Source organism: Drosophila pseudoobscura, chromosome 4 (assembly GCF_009870125.1).
Source record: "Drosophila pseudoobscura strain MV-25-SWS-2005 chromosome 4, UCI_Dpse_MV25, whole genome shotgun sequence".
In the NCBI taxonomy this organism is placed as follows: Eukaryota; Metazoa; Arthropoda; class Insecta; order Diptera; family Drosophilidae; genus Drosophila; species Drosophila pseudoobscura.
This window is the reverse complement of record NC_046681.1, coordinates 14591743-14617175: the sequence shown is the minus strand read 5'-3', so window position 1 is coordinate 14617175 and position 25433 is coordinate 14591743. Positions and strand designations below refer to the sequence as shown.

The window sequence follows — 25433 nt, the reverse complement described above, 5'->3', positions numbered from 1 at the left end:
TTCCATCATCAGAGCTCATTAGGGAATATATATTTCTTTGGTTAAACAAAACCTAACTCGATTCAATGAATCATTAATAGAAGGTTCAATGATTCTAGTGCCCAGACATGAGTTCACATCATATCACAGATTGCCCATTAGTCATCAGATTGTCCAGACCAGACCCCAAGAGTAGATCCAGTCTTACACTCCATATGGGGATAGTTGTCTCTGTTTTTTAGTTCTTTTGAGAACTGAGAACAGAACTCAAGTAAAATTTCCCCGGCAGGAAAGAGGAAATATCTGATTTATGTCTACCATATATCGAATGGTTTGATTGCGAGGCCCACAAATGTCGCATTAGAGGCTCAGTAGCTTGTGGCATGCATTAGTGCAAATTACCATTTGGGCTGAAAAGGTGTTGGCCCCAATTGTCACCTCCGAAAGATATTGAAACGAACAAAAACTGGGCGCGGAACTCAAAGCTTATGGCATATTGCATTACCTCGTCAAAAAAAGCAGCTATAATACTTGATTTCTTTACATATACAATGGGTATACACATTTGTACATTCATACATAGGTGCATAGGTATATATATTTATGGGCACGCGCCTGCCTTTTTGTCAGTCTCTATCGCTGGAGCTGAATGTCAGAGAGTTAGAACTTGTGGCAGTGGCAGCCAACCGGAGGTTGACATTAAGACCATTTCAACACCACAGCGAGATACTTTTTAATTAAGCTGACGGTTGGTTTCCCTCTGGGATATCAGCAGGGTATGCTGGCGTTTTAATGTGCCTCAAGGAATACCTAAAAATTAAATGAAAGAAATTCCATTAATTTTGAAATATTCCACTCTCTCATTTTGTATGCCAAAATCGCTTCAAACACACAATTTTGCACACCCTTTTTATCCCCAAAAATGTGTTTAATGTTGACTGTTGACCAAAAATTAAATTTTTGTAGAATTTTTCGTATTTTGTATTCTCACACGTTTTTAATGATATTTTTGCACTTTATTTTGTGCACAATTCAAATTTATTTCTATTATTGTGTCAAAATATTTTGTGTTGTCCGGAGACTCCAACGAAAGCCATACCGAAAACGTTTCAAAGTCATAATTATTAGCTTTGCCTTGTATGGCTGAAACAAAAATAAAAAACAATAATGAAACCCAACTGAAAAAAAGCATAATTCTTTATAATTCAATTTCTAGCCAACCCAAAGCGCTTCCAATGAACTCTGCCAAGCAAAATATTTATCATTTGGCATTAAGTTTTTAAGGGGACTGAACAGGATGTCCAAAATGTGATTCATAGAAGAGACGGCTCGTCGGGTTGCAATTTCTAGGCTGGGCCAAGGTCGGCTTTTGGCTAAGATGATCTCAGCCAGAAGGCTTCTTTTAGCCGCAATGTTAGGCATCCCACTGGTATTTAAATTATATTCTAGTGCTATATGATTTCGGTCCTTTCATTTTTCATCATGCTCAGCAGCAGCAGTAGGCCTAATTAAACCATAAACACCTCAGAACATGCTACCATACTTAACGAATACCCCACACAGTGTATGTTGTGTGGTGCCGAGTGGTGTCGAGTGGTGCCGTGTGGTGCTGTTGATGGCTTGTGACCCACCCATCATCATCACAACTGCCAAACGACCCACACGAGCCTAGCCGTGCCGAGCCGAGCCGCGTATTTTTCTTGTATCATTTTTCATTTGTTTTTGTACCAAGACAATGCCAAAATCAAAGAGCAGCCAAAAAGTGCAGCAAACAAACACCTCCACAAAAAGCCTCAGACACAGAGCGGAGTCGGAGCCGGAGCGGAGTCTTAGCGGATGGTGGGCCCAACCTATAGACATGTTTAATCAATTTAAATTACCTTCAATTAGGCTCTTTGTTCGCTCGCTTATGGTCGGTCGCATTGCGAAAAGTCTCTGACATGCAACAGACATGCAAATGGAGAAAATTCCACTAATTTGTTCAGGAGATTCCTCGGCTTCTCGAAATGTATTCATCTGCATATCTCTGCACTCTAAAGAGTTGGCCAACGCTGCCTGGCAATTAAACATTTAATGCCTTCATTCGATATGCATAATGGCCAGAGACTGGAGGGAGGGACTGTGCTGTAAGTTTAGTGGGTGTTGGCTCTGTTTTTGGTGTATAAAAAATGCAAATTTCCCTTTGAGTCATTAAATAATTTATAAGAAAAAATCTAGTGTAGGGCAGGGCGGCACGGATTGTATGTGAATAGAATTTATTGAGAGCGCTTTGAGTGATGTTTTGATGGCTTTTTAATCTGATCATAAAATAGTTCAATCCAACAAATACTACATTTTATTCACTCATCAAAAAGTATATACAAATTTTATTTATTACTTGTAGAGGCTTGTACGCGATGAATCATTGAGTGGATTTTTCGCTATGGCTGATCAAAAGTTCATTGAATGCTAAATTAAAGTTTTGTTTTGTAAGCTGACAAAAACCAATAAGCTTAAGAGATTTTTCGGTTTAAAATCCTCTTTAACAAAGCCATCAAACGATCAGTTTCTCTTGCAAATAAAAAACGAATGACTCAAGACACAAACTTGGCCAAGAAACTGCATTGCCATTGCAATGAATGCATATAATTAATCTCTTTATCCTGGCACACACGGTGAAAGTTTTTGCATATCAAAAAGTCGGCACTCGTCAGCTGTCAGCCGAGCAGTGCAAAAGTCTAGCCCCCCTCTCCTCGTGGTTCAATTTAAATGAGCTATCAAATCCCAGGCACCCCAACCCCAAAGATGTCTGTGTCATTGAACCAACAAATCAAAGCCGCTTACCGAAAGACCATACAAAAACTTATAGTTTATTGCGATTCGCGATCGGTGCTGAGGATTGATGACAACTCCAGCAATGCCAAATGACAATTATCAACGCGGCAGCGTGTCATAAAAAAAACCACACAAAACTTCAACTAAAAACCAGAAACCAGAGCTAAATGGCAGCAAACAAAAAGCCAAAATGTGTTTATTGACGTCATTCCTTGTAGCCAACCAACCAACGAACCGCCAGGCAAAAAAATGAACTCTTAATGTGGAGAAAATCCAGACATAGAGGACCTGAGGGACTGGACAAAAAGCGAGACAGCCGCCTGCCAACTGCCAACTGCCATCCGCCACCCGCTGGGCCGTAACCAAAGCCTATGCCAAAAAGTTGCTTGCGAATTGTAATAATTGCTAACAATTACAAAGACAATAAAGAGAGCCGGAAAAAATGAGAGCTAATATATCATAGACCATGTCGATACCTCCGAAGCCATGGGCAAAAGAAAGGAAGACTAAATGGTACTTAGGGGTGCAAGGGACTAGAGGAAATGTACCATAGATCCACAAAAGAAGTATCTTCCTATGTATTAAACAAAGAGGAGACTCGGCTTAGAATCTCATTTTAGAAAATATTGGATGATTGTTGTCATTTTGTAATCAGCCATTTAACCGTGACGTACATATTGAGAACTATTTAATCTATCTACTTATATTCATATCTTTCCTTCCCACTTTCTGTCATCACCTCTTCGAGCATCAGCACGTACCATTTACACCCTGTTAAAATCACTCATTGCATGCCATTTCTCGGACATCAAACTCTGGCCATTGTCTTGTCTTGGGATTTTGCTATGGTTTTCGGCTAAGAGACTCGACTGAACAGGGGATAACTCCTGCTGCTGCCTATCATATGTACGAACGAATGGGTGCATTGGAAGCCGTATGAAATCTCATTAGCAGCTGAGGGTTCAGTTCAGTTCAGTCCTGACTCCAGTCGCCCTGTCTCCTGTCTGTTTTTTTGCGCTTGCATAAATTATGTTCACGAAATTCTGCTGTGCTGTGGCGGCGGGGAAGTCACCTTTGGCTCTCGTCTTTCGTTTTTTTTTTTTTGTTGCTGTTTTTTTTTGGGGCCTGGGCTTAAGTATGCTGCTGCCAATTACGAGCATGAAGGTCTTTGACTGCGCAATCTCAGAGCGCACCGACAACAAAAAAAAAAAACCTAGAAAAATTTGTAACATTTTTTGTTGGATTTTCAGTTTTAGTTGGTATTCGGTATTCCTCTTTATGACTCGTTTTTCATGGTTTTAATTTGTTTCGTCGCTGCTTATCCCATGGGGAGGCGAACAATTATTTTATATTTCGCCAATATTTTTGTGAATGCTTTTCACGCTCTTGAGTTGATTGGCTTGCAAAATGTCCGAGCAATGGCAATGAAAATTGCTGTACAATGTGCAAGATACTCGTATAAACGGGATTTAATCGGTTGCTCGAATGCAAATCAAAAAAAAAAATGATAGCCAAGGCCCGGGGTATAGTACCAGTAAGTGTATCGCTTTGTTTGCATTTTCCACATGATTTCCACAATATTTTTCTCACACATTTTCCACTTGCACTTTTCTGCCATCGATTCGTGGCCAGTAGCAACTATCTTTTTTCTTTATTTTTTAATTTACTTCGATCGGTCCGCCGTTGGCAATTAACTTTTACACGATTTCTAAAAGGAAAACTCTGCCTCTGTCTGTTGATGACAACGTTTTTCCACCTGCTAACCCACATAGCCATCGTTCACTGTCTGCTCAATTAATTATCTTTTTTTGTTGCTGCTCACAATTAATGTTTTAATTTTGTATAAGCCCGGCAAATAAATCAGCCAAGAGGTCTTCAAGCAAAAATGATTATTTGCCAAACTCTATGATTAATTAGGCACTAAATTGCATGCAACACGCGCAGCATTAAAGAATAAAACATAATTTTTTGCTGGCATGCATTCGGCAATGAAAGAATATTTAATTAGCATTATATGAGAGTGCCACCAAGACTTTGGGCAAGAGATGAAGTATCTCAGCAATTAAAATAGTTGTTAAAATTAAATGGAGTGGAAAAATATATGAAATTATGTACAATATTTACCACGGTTTCTGAAAGATTTGAATCTTTTCCGTTTTCTAATATATTATTGGTTATAAAAATCCATTATAACGGAAAACATTTCTCATTTTTAAATGGATTATACAAACAGCTGTCTTCCATTATTTATTCTAATAAATATCAACAACTTGATATGGCAATAAAAGATGCTTTAAAATTCTTCATATTACCTCTATTATTTTAATTAAATTTACCTCTTCCTGTCCATCTAGGCCTAGACCCCATTATCACTAACCATTTAAACTTGACCTTAACATTTATTTAAGTGAAATCAATTTTCTGCTGCTGCCCAAAAATGCTGTAACAGGAAAACGCCCAGCGTTTTAATGCGTTGTCTTGAGCGTTTTTTGATAGCTCAATTTCCTCAGAAATGGTTTCCTTTTTGGGCCAGTTAGGAAAGTTCAAGTTGAAACATAATAATGTGGGCTAATTGGGGGAGAATTATACAACCGTGTTTGTTTATATGGCCCGCTATGTAAATTTGTGTCGGGCTGTGTTGCCGCTGACCTAGAATTAAAGACAGAAATGGCTTTTGTGCCGACTATTGAGGTGCGATAACTGGGTGAGGAAATAAACAATTTCGGAATTTTCGGTTTATTTGCTGGGCCCTGGCCTTGAAAATTAATTGACTTTTTGCAGCAGGAGGGAATACTGAATATACTGAATATACTGTGAGTAACTCTCTATTTATCTCTCCATACATAAATTATTTATGACTCTGTTTAGTCAGGGGCCAGGGCCCAGCAGCAGGTGGGAGATGGGGGATTGGCTTTCATAAGACCAGACCGCTTTTTTTTTGGTTACTCAATATCCAAATGCGGAACTGAAAAATATCGGTTTTCATATAGATATAATATCTTGTGGCACACAGCCACACAATCATCGATAATTTCCTTAAACTTTTTCAACTTCATTCTGTGTTTTTTTTTTCTCTGCTGCTTTCACTTTTCCATTTCGCTGCTTACTTTTCCTTAACAACTTACTTGTGTGTCGATTATTGATTATTGCTCTCATTTCTGCTGTGACTCTGGGCTCTGCCGCTCTGTTGAAATGAAAAGTTTTCGCTCTGCTCTGCTCTGCTCTGCCATTTGTCATAATTAATTTCTGCGCTTTATGATTTAATTGTTGAAAGAAACAACACACAACAGGGGGGTCTCTGTCATACTGCAGAGAGTGAACGAACATTTTGAAAGTCATTAAGTTGGCTCTATGGATCGACATCTCGGTGTTATGCCTGCGCTCTACTTAGACCCGATGGTGTCTGTGATTGAGTGCTATGTCTGGTGATAAATCGACCAGAGCGAAAGCCCCAATCAATGGCAATCATTTGCTATGGGAAAGGTTTTCGCAAATTGGGTGTCAAATGTACGCAGATATCAGTAAGAGTTTATTTTATTAACATTATATATCAAAGAGTGGTTTCAAGACAATAAATTCATATTGACACCATTCTTTTCTATAATTCTCGTTCCATAAATTAACAGAATAAAATCTTAATAAGTGTATTCCCCTTACATTCAGTAAGTACTTTTTCCAAACATTGATTGCTGTCCAACATGCAGCAAAAGTTCCAGTCATCGCGTTGCCATATTTGCATTCGGGCTGTGGGTTGCACCACCAACCATCTCATTATATTCCGAATGGATTCGGAAAATCCGAAAGTATTACTTTGAACGCCTTAGCATGACTAAGCCCCTCGGACGGCAGCGTGTTAATCAGCAATTTAGAATATTTTGTTCGCTCTCGCAAAAATCCAAACACACACAAAAAAGGTCTCGCGAACGGAGGAGGGCCCGCACAGATTTCATTTCCTGTTTCTTGGACATTTTGTTGGTCTTGTTATTGCCACAGCTGTTGGTACACCACGACAACCCCCACCTTTCTAGATGTTAAGGTTGTTATTGCATTGCATTGCATTTATCATGTAACTCACACAAAGACGGACAGATTGACCGGGACCGCAAACGCGAACGCGGGGGGAGGCCCTTAGGAGGCCCGGCAAACAAGCTGCTGCTGCTGCATTGATTTCCTTTCTGCTATCTTGACAGCATTAACTTTGAGGCATACAGCATACAACCGCAGGGCCGCAGGGGGTCCGGAAGGGGCAACACTTCGACAGAGACAAACGAAATAAATGCGCGATCGGGCGATAAACTATTTTTAAAGACAGCCACCAAAGGAACAGCAGCAAAAGGCTACAAATAAAGGAAATCTGTGAAATTATTCATTTAAGAGTCTGGACACGTAAATACCCTGTAGATGAGGATCAAGGATGGCAGAAGTAGGGTTCCACGTCCTACCTTTAAATAATATTACCTTTAAATTTGTTCTAAATTGCTGGTATATATTTTCAAAAACATTTGTATACCTACCAATAGATTCGGTGTGATTCGGTATTCGATTCGATCGTTCAGTTATATACAGCGTCTCAGATTTCTCATTGCATCGAATCACTCGCCCAAAAAGGACTGAGCGATGCAGATCGAAACAGCGAAGGACTTTTGTTTTGCTCAATCGTGAACCCTTAAGATCTTGTAAACGCAACAGCCAATATACCCATCGCCATCTATGAATACAATGGGCATTCCCAAAGACACCTTGAAATGATTTCTCACACAGCGAGACAGAGACGGCTAAAGCTGTTGCTGGAGAGTTTAGGCCCTAACAAGCTGCAGCACTTAGGATGCTGGATCTCCCCGACTGCTATATAGAATCTGCCTGTTCCTCTGGTACTTGCAGCGATTCTTAAGCCGAGAGGAGGAGGGCCTAGTCACAGTCCCAATGGCTGTTTGTTTAAGGCCTTGGTTAGCTTTAAAAGGAGCTAGAGCTTATTTCCTGCTGTTGCTATTGCTGTTGCTGTTCTAAGCAGAAGGCAGAGGCATCCTTTTGTCTTCTAGCCAGAAGGCTGGGAGAGCTTGTTAGTTGGACTCTAGCTTGGCTGCTGGCTGCTGGCTGCTTCTGCTGTCTGTTCTGTGCCATTTCAAGTTTGTCGCATTGTACGTACCACGCTGTAGTTGTAGTATTGACCATTTTTAGCCTTTTAAGTACACTTTGGTCATTGTTAAGTACTTTTGCGTGTCAGGGGCGCATTCGACTCCTCTGTCTCTGGTTCTGACTCCGACTTTGACTCTATGGCTGTGGCTGTGCCTGCCTTTGGGGGCACATGTTTTACTTGGTTATTTATGGGCAAAGTGTCAGCGCTAATCAAATGGCTGAATCACAATCTATTTGGTATGTGTCTTGCATTGCATTGTCTTGTATGTTTTGTACTACTATTGGTCTAAAAAGGTCGAAGAACCACAAATTCTATAAGAGAAGAACCACCATATTCTGTGCATATTCTAGACCATTTTCGGTCTAGACAGATTTGAATCTTCAAAGCTATAAAGACGTCCAGTTTCCGAGTATGTAGCTGAGTTCCTTGATATGGTTTTTGCCCCTCACAGACCACAGTCCCCCGTTGGGGGAGACCCCAGGCAGAAAACCATAAACTGCAGTTTTATGGCCAGCGTGTGGCAAGCCATGCGAAATGATCCAAATGACGCAATATGGCGACATTTTCAAAATGAAAAAGAAACCACATTCGTTTGATCTTTCTGCAAAGCAAACACACACACGTGTGCCCCGAAAAAATTTGTCATCGCCCACGCAACGGGATTATAATAGAACTCTTTGGAAATCTGATCATAAGCTCTCGTTCAATGACTGACATCCATCAGAATCACATTGGACATTACGGGGCAGCTTCAGCCTAACCTTACTCAATCGCAGATCCCACAAACCGATGGCACGAAACGGGTTCTACGGGTCAACGTTTTACGAATTAACGGGGAGTTCGCAAAAAGAAAAATACGAATGGACAATCAATATGGAAATTAGCCAAAAGAAAAGGAAAGAATAGGAGAATGAAATCTTGGCTAGCCATTGAACCGGCTTAATGATCTAATAAGTTGAGCGGCTCACAGAACAGTATATGAAAAGATTACAAATTAAATAAAAGCCGGAACTAATTTACTAATCTGCCGAGGTAATTGGATTGAAAAGTTTAAGGCAAAATATATATGTAATAACAAGCTGGGATCAAAAGAATTATTATTGGTATAATACAAATTATGGATTATGAAATACAAATTATTATTTGGCTTGTATTATACTTTTTTGTTATCTACGCTTTACTACCTTTCGTGGATAATTTTTCTATTTATTTATTTATATTAAAAAGTTTAACTTGAAAGCAAAATTCTTGATAAAATTAATACTCAAATTTTAAACATTATAATTGAAGGCCGGTTGCATTTAAAGTGTCAACACTCAAGACACATTATTTCTGTTAAGACCCCTTGTAAAATATCATTGGAAGCGGCTTTTCTTTTGAAACATACTTGAGTTCTGTTTAAAGTTCAAGCAAGTATTTCTTTGGCATTCCAGCAACGTAAAAATGAGGCTGTCATCGATTATCTTCAGATATTATTTCCGCATGCAACTGGGAAACAGCAAAACAACCAAAAATTTTAAATAAATAAATAATGAAAATTGAAATTTTGTTTGCATTTTGGCCAAGACAAAGAATGAACAAAGAGCAAAGCGAAATTCACTCAGAAAACAAAAAAATGAATTCCAGCTGTCAAAAGGCTGTCAGACTGACGAATTGCCGGACCGTTTTGTCTTTTATTTTTCCCCCCTTTTACCCTTTTTCCCCTTGGGCTTTCGGTTTTTCTGTTGCTGTTTTTCTTTCATTTAATGCCCTTTGCGCTGGTTGTTTCGTTCGTACAAACAAAACCGAAATTACACAACAAAAAAGCACAAAAAATAAAACACGAAATTAACCGTTAAGTTGTGTAATTTCACCCAAAAATGCTAACGGCAAATCATAATTTGTTCCAACAAGTCATTCCGTTTTATTAACAGCAGAAGATTTTGCCGTTCTCGAATGAGTAAGTGAAAAACACAACCACAAAACAAAAGACTTGAGCAACGAACTTGTTGAAATGGGAACACGAAAGTTGTAAACCGAAAAACAGGATGCATCGCTCTGTGGCTGAAACTTTTGATACCCTTCAAGACTAATCTCCTTAAGAAATATACAATATGATATGGTCAGCCAATGTTGTTACTTTTGTTTCTTTAACTAAAAAACACACGGAAAACATTTTTTTCCGGTCATGGAAAAAATAATACAAGCGTATGAATTGTATTATTTTGTAAAGTTTTCTTCAATGAGTATTTTTGTAATTAATTCAGTTCATTTGAAAATTTAGTTAATTTCATAATTTTTATTAAATTTGTATACAGAAATGAATCAAATTAAAAAAAAAAAATAGATTCAAAAATTTGTATGTACTAATTTATTAACTTTTTATGTCTGGAAAAAAATAGAAACGGCAGATTTATAGCCTAGGAAAATAATTCACTTTTAATTTTAATATCTTTGACTTGGATATTTAGTGACTTCTTTTCTAGGCAGAAAAGAAGTTTCTATGCAAAAGTTGTAGGCCAGAAACTGATAGACGGACATCAAATATCACGAATATTTGGCTTTCCTTCTGTTGGTAGCAAATATTTAATACAAATAATTATACCCTCTGGCAAAGGGTAAAATAAAGAACAAAATTATTGTGACTCAATGGTCGCAGGGGGGAAATTTTATGACAAAACCACATTTCAGACGTCTGTGGATGATTTCCAGTTTCCAGTTTTAATTAGCATATTGATGCGAGTATCAATGAGAGCGAGGCCGGGGGAGGGGTAGGTGCTCTGTCTGACGCCCCCACACTGGTCGCTGGTCGATCAGTGGAATGAGCTACAAAATTAACTTTAATTTTAGCTGAGAGACGCTGTGAGTGACCATCAGAGTTGGGTCGACGCGACGCTCGTCGACTCTTGAGAGACAGAAACTGGTTTCCTCTCTGGCCAACCTACAATAGCAATAGCAATAGCAGCAGATGGGACTGTGACTGTGACTGCGAATGCGTTTCCAACTGACGTCGAGTGTGTCAGTTGACGAGGATGGGTATACGAGTAGTACATAGTGTATAGTGTTGGGGTCTTGCCTGAAGATCTAAAGCTAAACATGGTATTATAAAGTGGAACGCCTTCAAAGTCAAGTTCAATGACGTACTCCACTGCCATCCAAGTACTGAAAATATTCACAACAAATATTAGAAAAGGTTCGGTTTGGGGCGATAAGATTGGATTGGTTGTTGTACAACCATACAACCTATATGGCAATGACGGAGCCAAACAAGCCAAAACAAAACGAGGGGGGCCTCTCTGCTTAGTGTAAGCCAAATTAAGCGGAAAGAGCAACAACTAAGCGGCCAAGCGGCGACTTGTTAAATAATTTATGTGATAAGGCTGATTGCAAATCGTGTTCAATTTGCATATCTGATAGGCCATAAACTGCTTCTGTTGCATGAAATTAATTCAGAACAAAAAATGGGGATACTATTCGCTGAAAGGGTTGAAAGGGAACACATCCCCTCTGCCTTCATAGAACACTTGAATAATATGAGAAATTTGCTGTATCTCATTGTAGTAGTACTACTATTGTCACGCCTCACAAATCTTTTGACTTTCTTCCCAAACGACTTTCAAGCCCCTTACTCGATTTTACCGTGCATATAATTACGGCCACAAGTCCGTCCCACTGCTGCCATTCTACTGCCAAAGTACTTTTCGCTTTTGCTTTTTGATCAGAGCAGCGTTGCTCCCATTGTTGTTGCTGCTGCCATTGCCACTGCCGTTGCCATTGACAGTTGGAGCAAAAGCAGCACGAAGAATGTGTCATAAAGTGGTGCAAATAAAGTGAACCGAAATCAAAAGAAATGTCAGAGATTTCTCACACAGCAGCTCTCCGCAATCTCAATCGTCGCAGCAATTGGTGGCAGGCAGCGGCAGCTGCCAGCTGTTTTGGGTGAAAGTTGTTTCTCTCTCTCGGAATTTCGCCGTCCAGTTTTTGGTACTTTAGATTGGATACTTTACGCGGGACATATAATTTTCTGTAATGACATTGAAGCGACACAATTGGTGTCGGAAATTGAACAATGAAAGTTCTGTTTTTGCGGGGAAATGAAATTAGAAACTTTCGAGAAGTACAGATGCTGTAAATGATCTAAATAGGTACTTTAAGTACTGTATTCAAAGTACTGTAACTGAGAAAAGTAGAAGCTTCCAACGGGACGAAGACATGCACTAAGAAGATATCACGTGTTTCCATTAAAGCCCCTTGCAGTAAGAAAGCAACACCATTTTTTCTATATCCCATTTTGGGGACATCTCTCCATCTGCCAATTAAAATTCTCAGTCCCGTGGGTGTCCCGCCTGCGGGAGCCTTTAACCGTAATCAATTCCATTTATGTAAAAACAAGCCAGCCATCGATCTATCTTAATCTGCACACAAAATTCGCACACCTCCCATGCCAATTTAAGGGGACATCGCCAGCGCCAAGTTCGTATGTAAATTTATAAACTCTTTGTCATTGTTTCTTTCTTCTTTGGCATCTATCGCGAACACTTTGCATGTTTTTCCTTTACCTTCCTTCTGGCCAAAAAGACGGAGAGGAGAATAATTAAAGACCCCAATCCAACGACAAATGCGTGCTCAAAGCTGGAGATTAGCTGGAGCGAGCAGCAAACACAGAAATCAATCAGCAAATAGCGCCAAATTATTATGTAAATAATAATTTCTTTAATGCAAAAAAATTGTCACTCTGCCTGCCCAAAAAGTAAAAGTGTTAAACATTGGTAAACTTATGTTTCAGTCCGAGTAAAGCCATGAAAAATTCCGCAAAAAAATTATACATACATTTTAACAGATCATATTTCACTTTCAAAAAGCCAAGGGACAAGAAATGGAGCCCCCAAGTTGGGGTGGGGGAGGCGACTCCCTTGTAGGCGTCGCTTGTAATTAACTTTAAGCCCTCCGGCAGCAGTCAGTCAGCCCTGCCACACTGTGTGGCAACCTCTTTCCTGTGTGCTCGTTGCTCGTTTTTCTTTCGTTACGCTTCATTTAATATGCAGTTCCTGATTTTGTTTTCACTCTTTTTTTGTCGGTCTCTCTGTCTGTTCGCATTGCCAAACGGCTCATTTATTTTGTCACATTGAAGCTTGAAAATGCATGTGGGAGTAGGGGGCTGGAATTGGTAGATGGAGTGGGAAAGGGAAGGCCAGGGCGAGTGCGACTGGGAGGCATGTACACATACATGTACATATGTACACTTTGTGGCTTGATTTTTCAAGTCTGATAAACCCGAGATGTTGGCTTTATTTATTGGTTTGTTTCACTTTCCGGAGCAAACCGCTGTGAGGGCGTTTTTTGTGGCAAATGTTGTCTGTCTGACAATTGCAACTCAATTTGCCTAGCTTCGGTGGAATGGAAATGGTAATGGTAGATTTATGATACTAACTAAAATTAGGATAGCTGACGGACACACACGGTTCTGTAGAAGAGTAAAAGTGAGATCAATGACTCACAAGGGAATTTATTTCGCCAGAAAGGGAAAGCCACAAAGCCGTACAAAAACCTCCACACATTCATCAGGAAGAAAGAATATTGATTGAGTATCGAGTTCCTACTGGAAAAGTTTCTCTTTAGGGAGCATCTACGTTACTAGAAACAAAGTATCACAGTATCATTTCACAAAACAAATTCTTAAATCAAATAAGCAAAAAAAACTCACACAAATTGGTTTCAAGTTGATTGTCTATCGATGCTAATCGATTAGGCAAATATTTATCTGGCCAAAAGCACAGTGCAAGTGTTAAAAGTAACAGTCACAGAGCAACAAAACCACGATATACTGGATGTACAAAAACTATCAACATTTGTAGGGCATGAAAAAATGTTGAAGATGCATAGCACCTTAACTTTCAAACTTTTCCGTTAGTTGAAAAGAGATTCCCAGATTATGCAAGATTGTGCAAAAATTTCACATTACGCATACGCATCGTATACGCATATGCAAAGCATACGCAATGGGTGCAGCTAGCGGAACACTTCCATGGGATTTCTGTCTGTCTGTGGTGGTGGGCGTCAGCAGGAAATCATAAAATTACAATTTTCATTGGACGGAACAAGTACATATATCTATCTATCTATCATTATACTGTATACTTTTATCCATATGATATGTCTGTGCATTTGAGACAGCTACAACAACCAACGATTACCTGTTCCGTGGGCAGAGTGTGAATGGCTTAGAGGCTTAGAGGCTGGAACCTGTCTTTGCTTTTGGCAGGCATATTGTCTGGCCAAGCTATAATTATGTAATTTTGTAAAATGAGTGAAATGCTTGAAGTAGTCATTTATTTGTACAATAAATTACAAGCCATAAACTTATATTCTGTTGAAATGCCAACTCGATTACACGACAATTGGCTCATTTGCCTAATTAATCGAAACAGTCTAAAACGCCCACGGGCTAACGAGAAGGAACAGCAAAAGTGCGGGTGCTGATCAACAAGTCTCGTTATAATAATTTCCACCCAGTATATAATTAAACGATTTGCGCATTTGCCTATCAACCCCCTACACTCTTTGTCTCACACGGAAGTCATAGACAGATGAAAAGATTACTTTTGCGTGCGACTAATAACAGTTGCTAAACGAGATATGTACACTACATACACTCTTTTTCGCCATTCTCGCTCAGAAAAATTATATTAAAAATGAATTATTTTCTAAGCCGCAAACAAAAGAACCATAGGGGGAAACATAAGACAAACAAATACGAAAGCCCAGCCCTAGTATGAAATGACGGAAGCCGGCCTCAATTGTGGTTTCTATCATATTCAGATGTACATATATATATTTATAGTTTGATATATCAATAGACATAAAAAGGCGTACCCGCTCAATTGTAGCGGCAATCAATAAACGATTTTTTCTCTGATATATTTTCATAATTGAATTGTAGCAAAAAATAAAAAGATTATTTTTGTTGAAAAATTAAGCCAAACATCAAAAGAGATTGAGACACACACACACAAATCATAAGGTTAAAGATTAATGTTGAAAGGTTTGAAGAGATAGAAAAAAAAAGATAATTATTGTGGAGAGACCAGAACAAAGAAAACCATCAATTGAATAACTATGAAAAAGAACTACAATTAACTGAAAGGAATTACAATAAATTGTGTCCATTTGTACTTAAAGATTGTTCAAATCACAGCCTTGATCCAACTCTGGGTATGTAGACTCGAATACGAAACGAGGAAACGTAAGGATCGTAATGCTCGATGTACTTTTTGGCGTTGTATGCCATTTTCTCTATGAGTTTCAGTTACGTACTGACGCGCTTGTCTCCGTTCCAATTGACGTTATTGATTTCCTTCATCTCGTGCCACTTATGATTGAGATCAACGCAGTTGAACTTTTTGGTTTCGTTCATCTGTTCTTTCGATTCTACTACCTTTTAATGGAAATAACTCTGTGAAGCCTTATAGATGTTGATTGTAACATAACTCATCCATCATCCAAATTGAGAATCCATAACTTTAAGTCCCAAATGGCTACCAATTAAATGTTTCACCTGCAAATTCTTCAGTCAAACCATATCAAAGCATTGAAATTCGACACTCGACAGCTGCCCATACAGTTTTGTAACGCAATGTAATACGTTTAGATCCCAATTTATCGTTGGTGCCAGGTTATTCGTTCACACTTGCTGTCCAACTCTTGGATTGGAGCGTGCTGTTGCTGCCGCTGCTGTGGCTGTTGCTTCTGTTTCGGTGTCGCGCACAAATCAAATTCAAATTAGAACACACGAAAAACACACACGAATGCGGGCCAATTATGCAAATTTCTTAACGTCTGTCTCTGACAACACAACAGCAACAACAAAAATTTGCATATCGGTCAATTGTTGCACGATTTTGTGGTCTGCTCTGCGCACGCGTTGCAAATACCTAAAAGTGTGAACCAAAATTCACAATTTTTAGTGTAATGTTTCGTATTTCTGTATTTCTGTATTAAAGTGGAATATTTTTAGTGTAACGCACGTTCAATGCCAATATGACACCCCCACTGCTTTGCATAAACACACTTTTGTTGCTGGTCGGTCTTTTTTTGGACTTACTCGTATAAATAAACATGGTACTGGTACCGTGGTATGTTTTTTTTTTTCTTTTTGTGCACCCACACACATTTTGAACTATTTTTAAACAAATGGCAAATCAATCAGTGCTGTGGGGGAAGTCGAAAAATGTAATGCAAAACCAAAAATGAGGGATTAACCTACATAGAAACACTCGACGTGCACATACTATATTTCTGAGGCAAGACAATTTCTGGCCAAATTACGCATCCGATTGATATGGAAATAACTGGAAATCAATACCAAATCGACCGCAGAAACCTCTCCATACAAAACTACTTTCGTTTTGGGCAATTATTGTAGCGAATACAAAAAAAAACAAAAAACTATTTCGAGCAGTTGTAGATATTTCCTTACTGCGGTTGGGTGACAGAAAACCTGTAAAGAAATATAATAATAATCAAAATAATTACACTGACCTTCGGTGAAGTGCCTTGGGTCCGCTACATAGCCACCACCACACCACAGTGGACTTGAACGGATTTGTTTGAAAATGATTTTTTCTGTGGTTATTTCGCCTTGTTATTTGTAGTACTAGTTGTGGCTAGAACTTCACTGGGAAATGTACAACAGAAATTACTTTCAAATGTCTAAATTATACAAAAGCTTCCTTTACAAAATATGCTAGAAACATTTCCATAAAACTCATTGCATACAGCATTTTTTTTTAATTGGGAATAACTTTTTACTATCAAAATATATGATCATTTGTCCTACAAAATTTATTTTAACTACTTCCAAGCTCCTCCTTTAGATGGAGGAATTCCTTTTTAATATCAAATTAAATCATAATTTATTCTATAAAATTTACTTAAATTATTTACAAAATATAAAAAATTTCCAACCAATTTCATATAAGATAGAATAAAAGACTTAGGCAACAAACTTGATACCATATTTATTTCTACTTTTAATTATTAAAGCTAGAATACTGTATAATTTCGGAAGATTTAACCACTTCAAACAGCTGTATAATTCCCTAACCAATCTTCAAAAACAAATACTTAGGCAACGAACATTATTGAATTCTACTGTGGATTGCTAATATCGTTCCAATTTCCATATTCCAAAGTCTAATGCATTCCCATTTGATTTCTTATGTGCAATCAGCGCAACCTTTTGCCTAATAAGTCAAACAATAAGAAAACATAAATAAATTGGCAAATCTGGGGCTCCCTTTCGCCTTTTGACTGCTCCCCAGCGTAACATTAAATTTATGCCAACGCTTAATTATACAAAATTACGCTTAATTAAATTTTAATTAACACAATCAACTAGCGTACACACAACAGGAACAAAGTTAAAGAAGAAACCGGCAAAACGTGTCCAAAATACGAAACCAATTTGTGAATGTGGAGTACGGTCTGCGTGCCACAGAAAAAATTCCAAAAACCAAAACAGCAAAAAACGAGACTGCAACAACAACAACATTGAGGCGGCGTTTATTTCTAGCTAAAAGTGCTGAAAGATTCAACGCATTCGCCAAAACCGAAACTGAAAACCAAAAACCAAAACGAGTGCAAGTTCAACGGGGAAAACGGGTTTTCCATTTCCCTCCCGGCCACAAAAAACACACAAACAGCATATGAGGAAGTTAGTGCCTGAGCAGCTAAGCAGAGCGGAGTGCAGAGTGGTGGAGAGGGGCGGTGGAAGGCTTAGTAACAGTTACTATTTAGCGGTCGGCCACAGCCACAGCATAAAATATTCACTGAAATTGCTTTTGCTCTCTCTCTCTCTCTCTCTCTCTCTGTGATTAGGAATGGGGTGCAGGTGGGGGTGGAGTGCATCCGCTGCTCTGTCTGCGCTAAATTTAGACCTTTTCTTTTGCGGATTTTAGCTGTAAGACACAAGCGTTTCAATGTTAATGCTGTTCAACACTTATTTTGACAGCCTTAATGGGTGTAACAGTGGGACCAGAGCGATTGTTTTGAGCAGCCTTGAAAATCTTGAAGATTTCTTACACTAAAATCAGCAATTCGTTTTAATTGTTCTGTTGATCTGACAGGCCCGATCTCCAAAGCACTGTTTATCAACAGAAAAAATAAATAAATAAATGAAGTTCTTGCACAATTTGGACAATTACAAATGATGTGACTGTCATCAGGGGACACGCGTATGGTTGAAGCGGAGAATCCTCTCCACCTGACTACCTGAAATAATAGCGAAACAACGAATTAAATTAAATCTAAACACAAAAAAAGAGCTACAAGTGGACACACATGTCCGAGATGTGCTGCCTTGCCTGTTGCCCCGAGCTCTGAGGCGGAAATAGACTGTGACATCCGCTGACAGCGAAAAGGAGAGAGGGAGACAATCAAAGAATATGAGACCTCTGCCGCTCTATAGCTCTGTCTCTCCTCTAGCTCTATGGCTCTTCCCATATCCGCTGGACGTTGGCCGCAAATTTAATTAGAAATCTGCACGACGCGACTGGGGAGACTTCCAAGTCAGTTCAAAGCACTTTTGCTTCCGCCAAGAAAACAACAAAAACTACAATACTCTTTTCTACTATACGTATAGGTACATTTTCTCACTTTTGCAAAAGATAATTAACTAACAAAATTTCTTTCAGCTCTGCTCTTGTCATTCCAGCCAGCGCGCCAGCCCACACAGACGCAGTACAGTCGCAGTCACAGACTCAGTCTCAGCGGTAGAAAAGACTCAAATTAGACCGTGAAAGCAATAATATCAAAAGAGAGGCAAATAACCAGCAAAGCGTGCAAAAGGAAAAGCCAAGAAAATTATCGTTTGGGAGGGGGCAGTTCTTTTGTACACACAGTAGCAGTAGCCAGGGCCTAAAATAGCTAGAAAATTATTATTATGATAATAAATTAAAGTTGCCATTAATTTAGCCAAAACGAAACGCGAAGCAGCTCGTAGCCAGCTCGCAGTCAGTTCGCAGCCAGACCGACCCTAGACCCGCTGGACGGTAGCATAATAACAATAAATAATAATTTGAAATAGGCGAAGAACCAGAACAAAAAGGCAGAAGAAGCCACTGCAGCCTCCTACAATCTCCTCCTCCAATCCTCTAGAGAAAGAGAGCCGCAGTAACAGCAAAAAAGCTTAAACAAAAAGAAGACTCTGAAGAAAACCAAAAGCAGCTCGAGCGCATCGAGCGTGCAAATTAAAAGCGCACAACAGTAGCTCCCGAGGAGCTCCAACCAGAGAGCTATAGCCACAGCAACATGGAAGTGGCTACAACAAACAATCACAGTCAGAGCCATCATCATCATCATCATCATCTGCAGGCTGTGGCAGCAGTGGCAGCCCAGTCCCATGGCAGTGTTGGTGTTGGTGGTGGCGGGGGGGTCTCCGGCTCCGGCTCCCGTTCCCCCTTTCAGCGTGAGGTGCGTGAATGGCAACGCATCGATCCCAATACTGGTGCCCTGTTTAGCGGACGTTTGGAAGCAGATCGCTGGATAAATGGACCACTGAACAGCTACGGCAAGGTGAGTTACGAAATCTAGAGATGGTAACGTGATTAGCTACTAGTTTAAGTGGAGCCCTGAACGAACTCACAGTTCTGTCTGAAAATGAGAAAATGCTCTCGAGGTTTGTGATTTTTACGAACCCTCAATCGGTCATCGGAAGAATTATTGAACTATCGTATGCTCAGAAGTACCATCTCCAAACACAAAATCGAAAACTACAATGCGATTACTTTTGGCTCTGATTGATGGAACCCATGGATGGTCTTCCAGCTCTTCTCTGCTCCCGTCTAGACCTAATTGCTGTTACTCTTTGTTTGTCCATCGTCTTTTAAATGAAATTGAAAGGTCCAGTCCGCTGCTCTCCGCTCAAGAATCCCTCCAGACACTATACACTAGAGACTCGGCTCTCTAAATGGAGAGGCGTACACTAATTTAGAAGAGACTGCGGCACTTGCCGCTTGATTGCTGGTTTAGGTTTCCTGGCTTCCTTCGATTTTAATCAGTTAATAGTTTATTTAGTTCAAGAATACCCAAGGCAATGCCTCTGTGAGTAGGCAAACAACAAAAACAGAAACAGAAGTACGAAAGGAGAAGAAACGATCAAATCATTGGAAATCAATTGGATACTCATTTTTTATGAAGCAAAAATTAAATTAAATAGAAACAAGCATGGAATAACCATAAAAGCTCATATATTGGGATATTTTCGAACCTTTCAAATGCATTAAATAAATATTTTTGTGTAATTTCGAATATTTGGAAAGTGCCATTTCAGTTGGCAGACAAATGTCTGGCATTTAATGATTGGGCAAGAACACCACACCGTTAGCAAATCCAATAACTTAAGAACCTGAATGATGTTGGCTGGTGGTTAGCGAATACCGCAGGTCCAATTGGACACTGGCTTCGTTTTGTGTGTCAGGCAACTTTTTCCCCGAACGCAACTGCAACTCGAACCGCAGACATGGACACAGACCAAGCCATGGACATGGCCACAGATACTGCGATACGATGACCGTTTTTACTCAACCATAATTAACAGGTCACACGCACACTCTCACATCTCGGTGAAGCGAAACAATCGGAGAGATAAATGGGATCCGAATCCGAATTGCTGAAATACAGAAAGAGAGAGATGAAGACGCAGTCGCAGTTGCAAACGATGTGTGCCACCTATGTAGAGATTTCAGTTAAAAAACTTACGAATACGAATCATCATCTTTTCCATCATGTCTGAGGGGGGCTTTCGGTTTTATCTTTTCGCGAGAAACACAAAGATGATAATTAATTCGAGCTATTCTTCAGATTTCACTTGTCTTTGGGCTATGGCTTGTCTGTCTTACCATTGATTGCTCTAGAATTTTGTCGGTTAATTATAAATGGTGAAGCACTTCGGGGGCCTATCGTTAATTTTATGCCTATTCATCCAATGGCAGTCCAACAAGCCGTCATCATTCCCATCCCCATCATCCCCACCATCCTCATCATCATCATCTTGGTCGTGTGTGTGGTCAAGTTGGAGTCTTCGCGCCTCGAGTGCCTCCAAGACAAACAAAAAACCAAATAAAATTTCGACTGAAATAGTACCACAGATACTTAAACAGATCTAGACTCTAAGATACTCTACTCTACTCTAGCATTCTAGCCGATTCGCTCTGCTCTGATCTGATATGCTCTGCTGCTAGAACTTCCATCAAATGCAATGACATCATGGCTTCGGTATTGGCGGTACTCAGACTCGAACTCCAGAGATTGATCCATATAATTATTTGAATTTGTTGTTGATTTTTTTGATGAATTCTGATCGGCTTATGAAACCATAGTATCACTACCCTGTCGTGAATGAGATCATAGTGGAATATCTTGTGTTGACCTTAGGTATTGGATCTTTAGTTGTATTTCAAAATATTGCGAATTCTCTGAGTACTTTTTTGGATTACAATTTCTGAGAATTTTACTCATGAAGTTCATTGTGAATGTGGATGTCCCATCTTATCCTAACTAGCCATCGATTTGGCACTCTTCCTTTCCTATTCCCTCAAACATTAGTATCTCTTTAAAATCCTAAAAAGTTTAATAATTATTTTATAAAGTACTAGGCGGCAAGCCCCCCACACATTCGCTTCGATCATGCGCCAACTTCCAGTATGAGTAACATATCGGATGGCGACCCAAAACTTTTTTTATAATAGAGAGATATATCCGTATTGCAAATACCCAACCATTGATCAGGTTATCTCTTTTGGTTGGAAGATCAGTTATTATACCAACAACTGTAATGATCGGCTGCGGTTCAGTTCAAAGTTGACATTTGAAATGCAATCTTCCTGGAGCCAAAAAAAATTTCCGATCATTTAATCACCTGGAGCCAAATCATTTGCCGATCATTTAATGACCGGACAGTCACTCAATTTGGAGACTGTTACATTCACCCGATCGCTGTTGATATGCCCTTTTGCAGCGATACTTTTATGACTGCAGGGTATTCGGGAAGAAAGACACAGAAACAAGCCATTGAAAGTTGTTTCATTCCGCTGACTTTGTACCGTACCTTATCGCGATTGAACTTTGTTGCCACTGAGCGGCTGACGATGCCGGTGTCTCGATGTCGAGGCCTGACCAAAAGATGAAAGAGGCTTGGGAGAGGCGATCAATACAATCGACGGGAAACGATCAGCAGTCGTAAGAATTTGCTAAGAGTAGTCCTAGTGCCGCTGCCAGTGTCGGTACTGCCGCATCAGTTTCAGTTTAAAGAGGTGCTCGATTCGATTTGATTGCCAAGTCCGGGATTTATATCAACCGATGTCCCGCTGCTCTCAGATGTTCGGATGCTCTCAGATGCTGTGCCGACAAAGTCAATGCAAAGGCAACGCTTGTGCCGGCATAGATCACAGTGAAATCAATTTGGCAATAGTCAATAACCGAGAGGAGAGCAGAGCAGATCGCAGATCGAAGACGCACCCAGGCATCCAGTCATCCAGTAACCGTTAGGCAACAGTTAGACACACACACACAGATGGATGGATGGATGGATCCATGACAACTTCTTCATTAGCATTATGGATTGTTGCAACAGGCCAACCGACAACAGAGCCGAACCGAACCTAACCCAAGAAAAGCAATGGCAAAAATTTACATTTTGCAAGATTTTTCCAACATGCAAGCGCAAGCTCAAGCTCCAGCATTTGAATTATTTGCCGGCAGTTGTAGTCTCTGTTTCTCTATTTCTGGCCATGTTGCCACAATGTTGCAGCCGTCTAACGGTACAAAGCCGCTGGCAATGCCGCCGCCGCCACCGCCTTTGTGGGTCACTAGGTTGCCACAAGCACAAGTCTAACCAGAAAAAAAGATGCTGCAAGTACTGCAGAAGACCAGAGGAAGATGCAGCTAGCCAGCCAGCCAGCCAACCACTCGAGAGTTTTTAACTTGTGGTCAAGGTGTGACGACTCGTTGTGTGTACTGGCATCTACTTGTATCTATGTGTATCTACAGATAGGAGTACATATATGTTTGCTCTGTAAGCCATTAGGCCATTTGGCTTTGGCTGCCACACGTAAATTACTTGCAACTAATTGAGGATGTCAACTGACGTGTCTTACTTCAATTAAGTGCTTCCTCTGCCATTAATGAACCCCATAGTGCGACTGAATAAGCGACACTGAGGAAAATATGGATGGATGGATGGATATGTGGTTGGCGGGAAACGACTTGGGGCATCAACTTCAATGACGCAAACCGGGGTAAACATACATACATACATACTCGTACATACCACTTGTATGATTTACTGCGAGCACTCGCCTGCAGCCCCATGCTCCATGCCCCTACCACTCTCGACTATATAGAGATATAAAGCCAACGAGATCGTGACAGAAATAATGCATATAAAAATGTATATTATTATAGTTTAAAAGGCACAAAAGGTCCAACAAAATGGCCTGTGCAAAAAAGCGCCTCCCGCCGGAGAGCGCAGGAGAGCAATTTGTTGGGCGCACACTGGTGTGGGTAATAATTGGAATAGGGAAAGAATCGGAATCCCGTAATTATGTATCGAACATGCAAAATTTCATCTGGATTCTACGACAACCATTTATTCTGTTTCACAATTCCCTCTCACAATCATCCTAAATGGACAAACATTCCATTTCCCATTCTTTACACTTCTTGAAGTTTTTCAGATTTCCAAGATGTTCCATTCATAAGCGATAATTACCATTACCATTTGAATGGCCTGCATCCCACTGTGCACTGTGCAAGGTATGATGTACCAAAGTCAGTGCCAGCTAAAAATAAAAAGAGTCAACGCTTTGGCATGTCTATGCAGGCGATCTGTGTGTGAGAGCTGCCAGCCATACAGCCATCCTAGCCAGAAAAGGCGACATGCATGCCAGAGACTGAAGGACTGAAGGACTGAGAGACTGAGACAGGCGGATAGACACAGACATGGGGCATATGCCATATGGCAGAGCAGAGTCCACACAGCAAGAGCCGGAGTCAGCATCAGGGCAGGAGATAGACAGTCAATCTTATGGCCACAAACAGCCAGACAGCCAGCCACGACCAAGCAGACGACGCCGAAGACGATGTCGACTGCGGTGATGATGATGATCATCATCATCATCATGGTGTAGCATCATTAAATTTGTTTCAGAGCGTGGCCCAGGCCCAAGCGAAAATATTTTGGCATACTCGTACTCCGTAGACCATAGACCATAGAGACCAGACGCTAGAGCATAAGCCAAAAGCAAAGCCAAAGTCTCTTCCTCTACATCATCACGACTTTGGCTGTTATAATATATGCGAGAGCTGGGTTGGTGGCTATGGCAAGTCGTGGCAAAGTCTCTGAATTTCATTGAACCTTCAACTTGACTTTGCGATTCGGATTTGGGATTTTGGATGCAGCATTTTCAATTTGGTCTTCGGTACTTACGAGGCGATCTGCTGCAGGCCCGGCTGGCTCTCTTAGGTCGTATATACTCTGCGGTTGCAGTGGAGTGGAGTGGAGTGGAGTGTAGAGTGTGGTGTGGCGGCTGCTGGTTTCTGGCTGCTGCTCAAGTTCGAGATCATGACACTGATCGCTGGCTGATCATTTTGGTCATGCTAAAATAATTCATTTACAGTTGGCTTTCTTTCGCCAGCTGTTTGCGGCTGCTGTTGCTGCTTTGATTGAGGCACCCCCTCTGGGGGACAGCAAGCTGTGAGTTTCAACAGCCATGCAGATTGGCACAGCTTAATTAGCCCGAGCCCGAGACAACGAGACTCCAAGATCAAGACCAAGACTACAACCAGGCCACAAAAACTTGCCTGCCAGGCAGCCAGCCAGCCTACACATGGCCAACAACAGAAAGCTAAAATGGCACACAGCAAGACTCTGCGAAACGGCAGAATAGCTAACATCGAACAGCATTTGGTTAGAACGAAAAGAGGTCATCGATAGACAGGCACACACTCGCTGCACAAAAAAAAAAAAAATATAATACCACATTGCGAAAAAGGAGGTTCAGTGCAACAGCTCTCCAAACAAAGTACAGAAAAAAAGAATCTCCTCCTGACCATGGGGCGATATGGCGTGAGAAACTCTGGCAGAACGTGCATGGCCCAAGGGTTCGAAACTTTGCTGTGCTTAAACTCGTACTCGTAATTTATGTCTGTCTGTACCCTTTCTTGGTCACAGTCTGGGTCCCGGATGCCGGGTCCCCAATAATCTGTGCTCAAGGATGAGTGTGACTTTTGGGAGACGCAGAAATTATTATATTTCAGGCCTGCGGTCAATGGAGCAGCTGAAAGTTAAACTGCGACCGAGCTGAAGTGAACAAATGAAACGAATTGATTGAGAACTTTTCGAAGGGATATAACCCTGAACTGAAATTCGGATACGGTGCATAACAGAAGCTGAAGACTGATGGGAACTCAATGAGCTTGGAGTTTGAGAGAGAAGAACCGTTGATGATATCTACTCGCTACTCGCTAC

The 25433-nt window shown here is 40.4% G+C and overlaps 1 protein-coding gene across 10 annotated transcripts in view; it reads left to right on the top strand.

Moving 5' to 3' along the window:
* LOC4816227 (serine-rich adhesin for platelets) overlaps positions 1-25433 on the top strand; it is a 40609-nt gene that overhangs the window by 1794 nt on the left and 13382 nt on the right. For 9 of the 10 annotated variants that reach the window (XM_001355767.4, XM_033380802.1, XM_033380798.1 and 6 more), the window contains exon 2: positions 19064-19480. In XM_001355767.4, coding sequence (XP_001355803.4) covers positions 19217-19480 — 264 coding nt within the window. In that variant the 5' untranslated portion in view covers positions 19064-19216. Of the gene's footprint in view, positions 1-18992; positions 19481-25433 lie in introns of all 10 variants that reach the window. The other variant, XM_033380794.1, reaches the window with a different exon arrangement.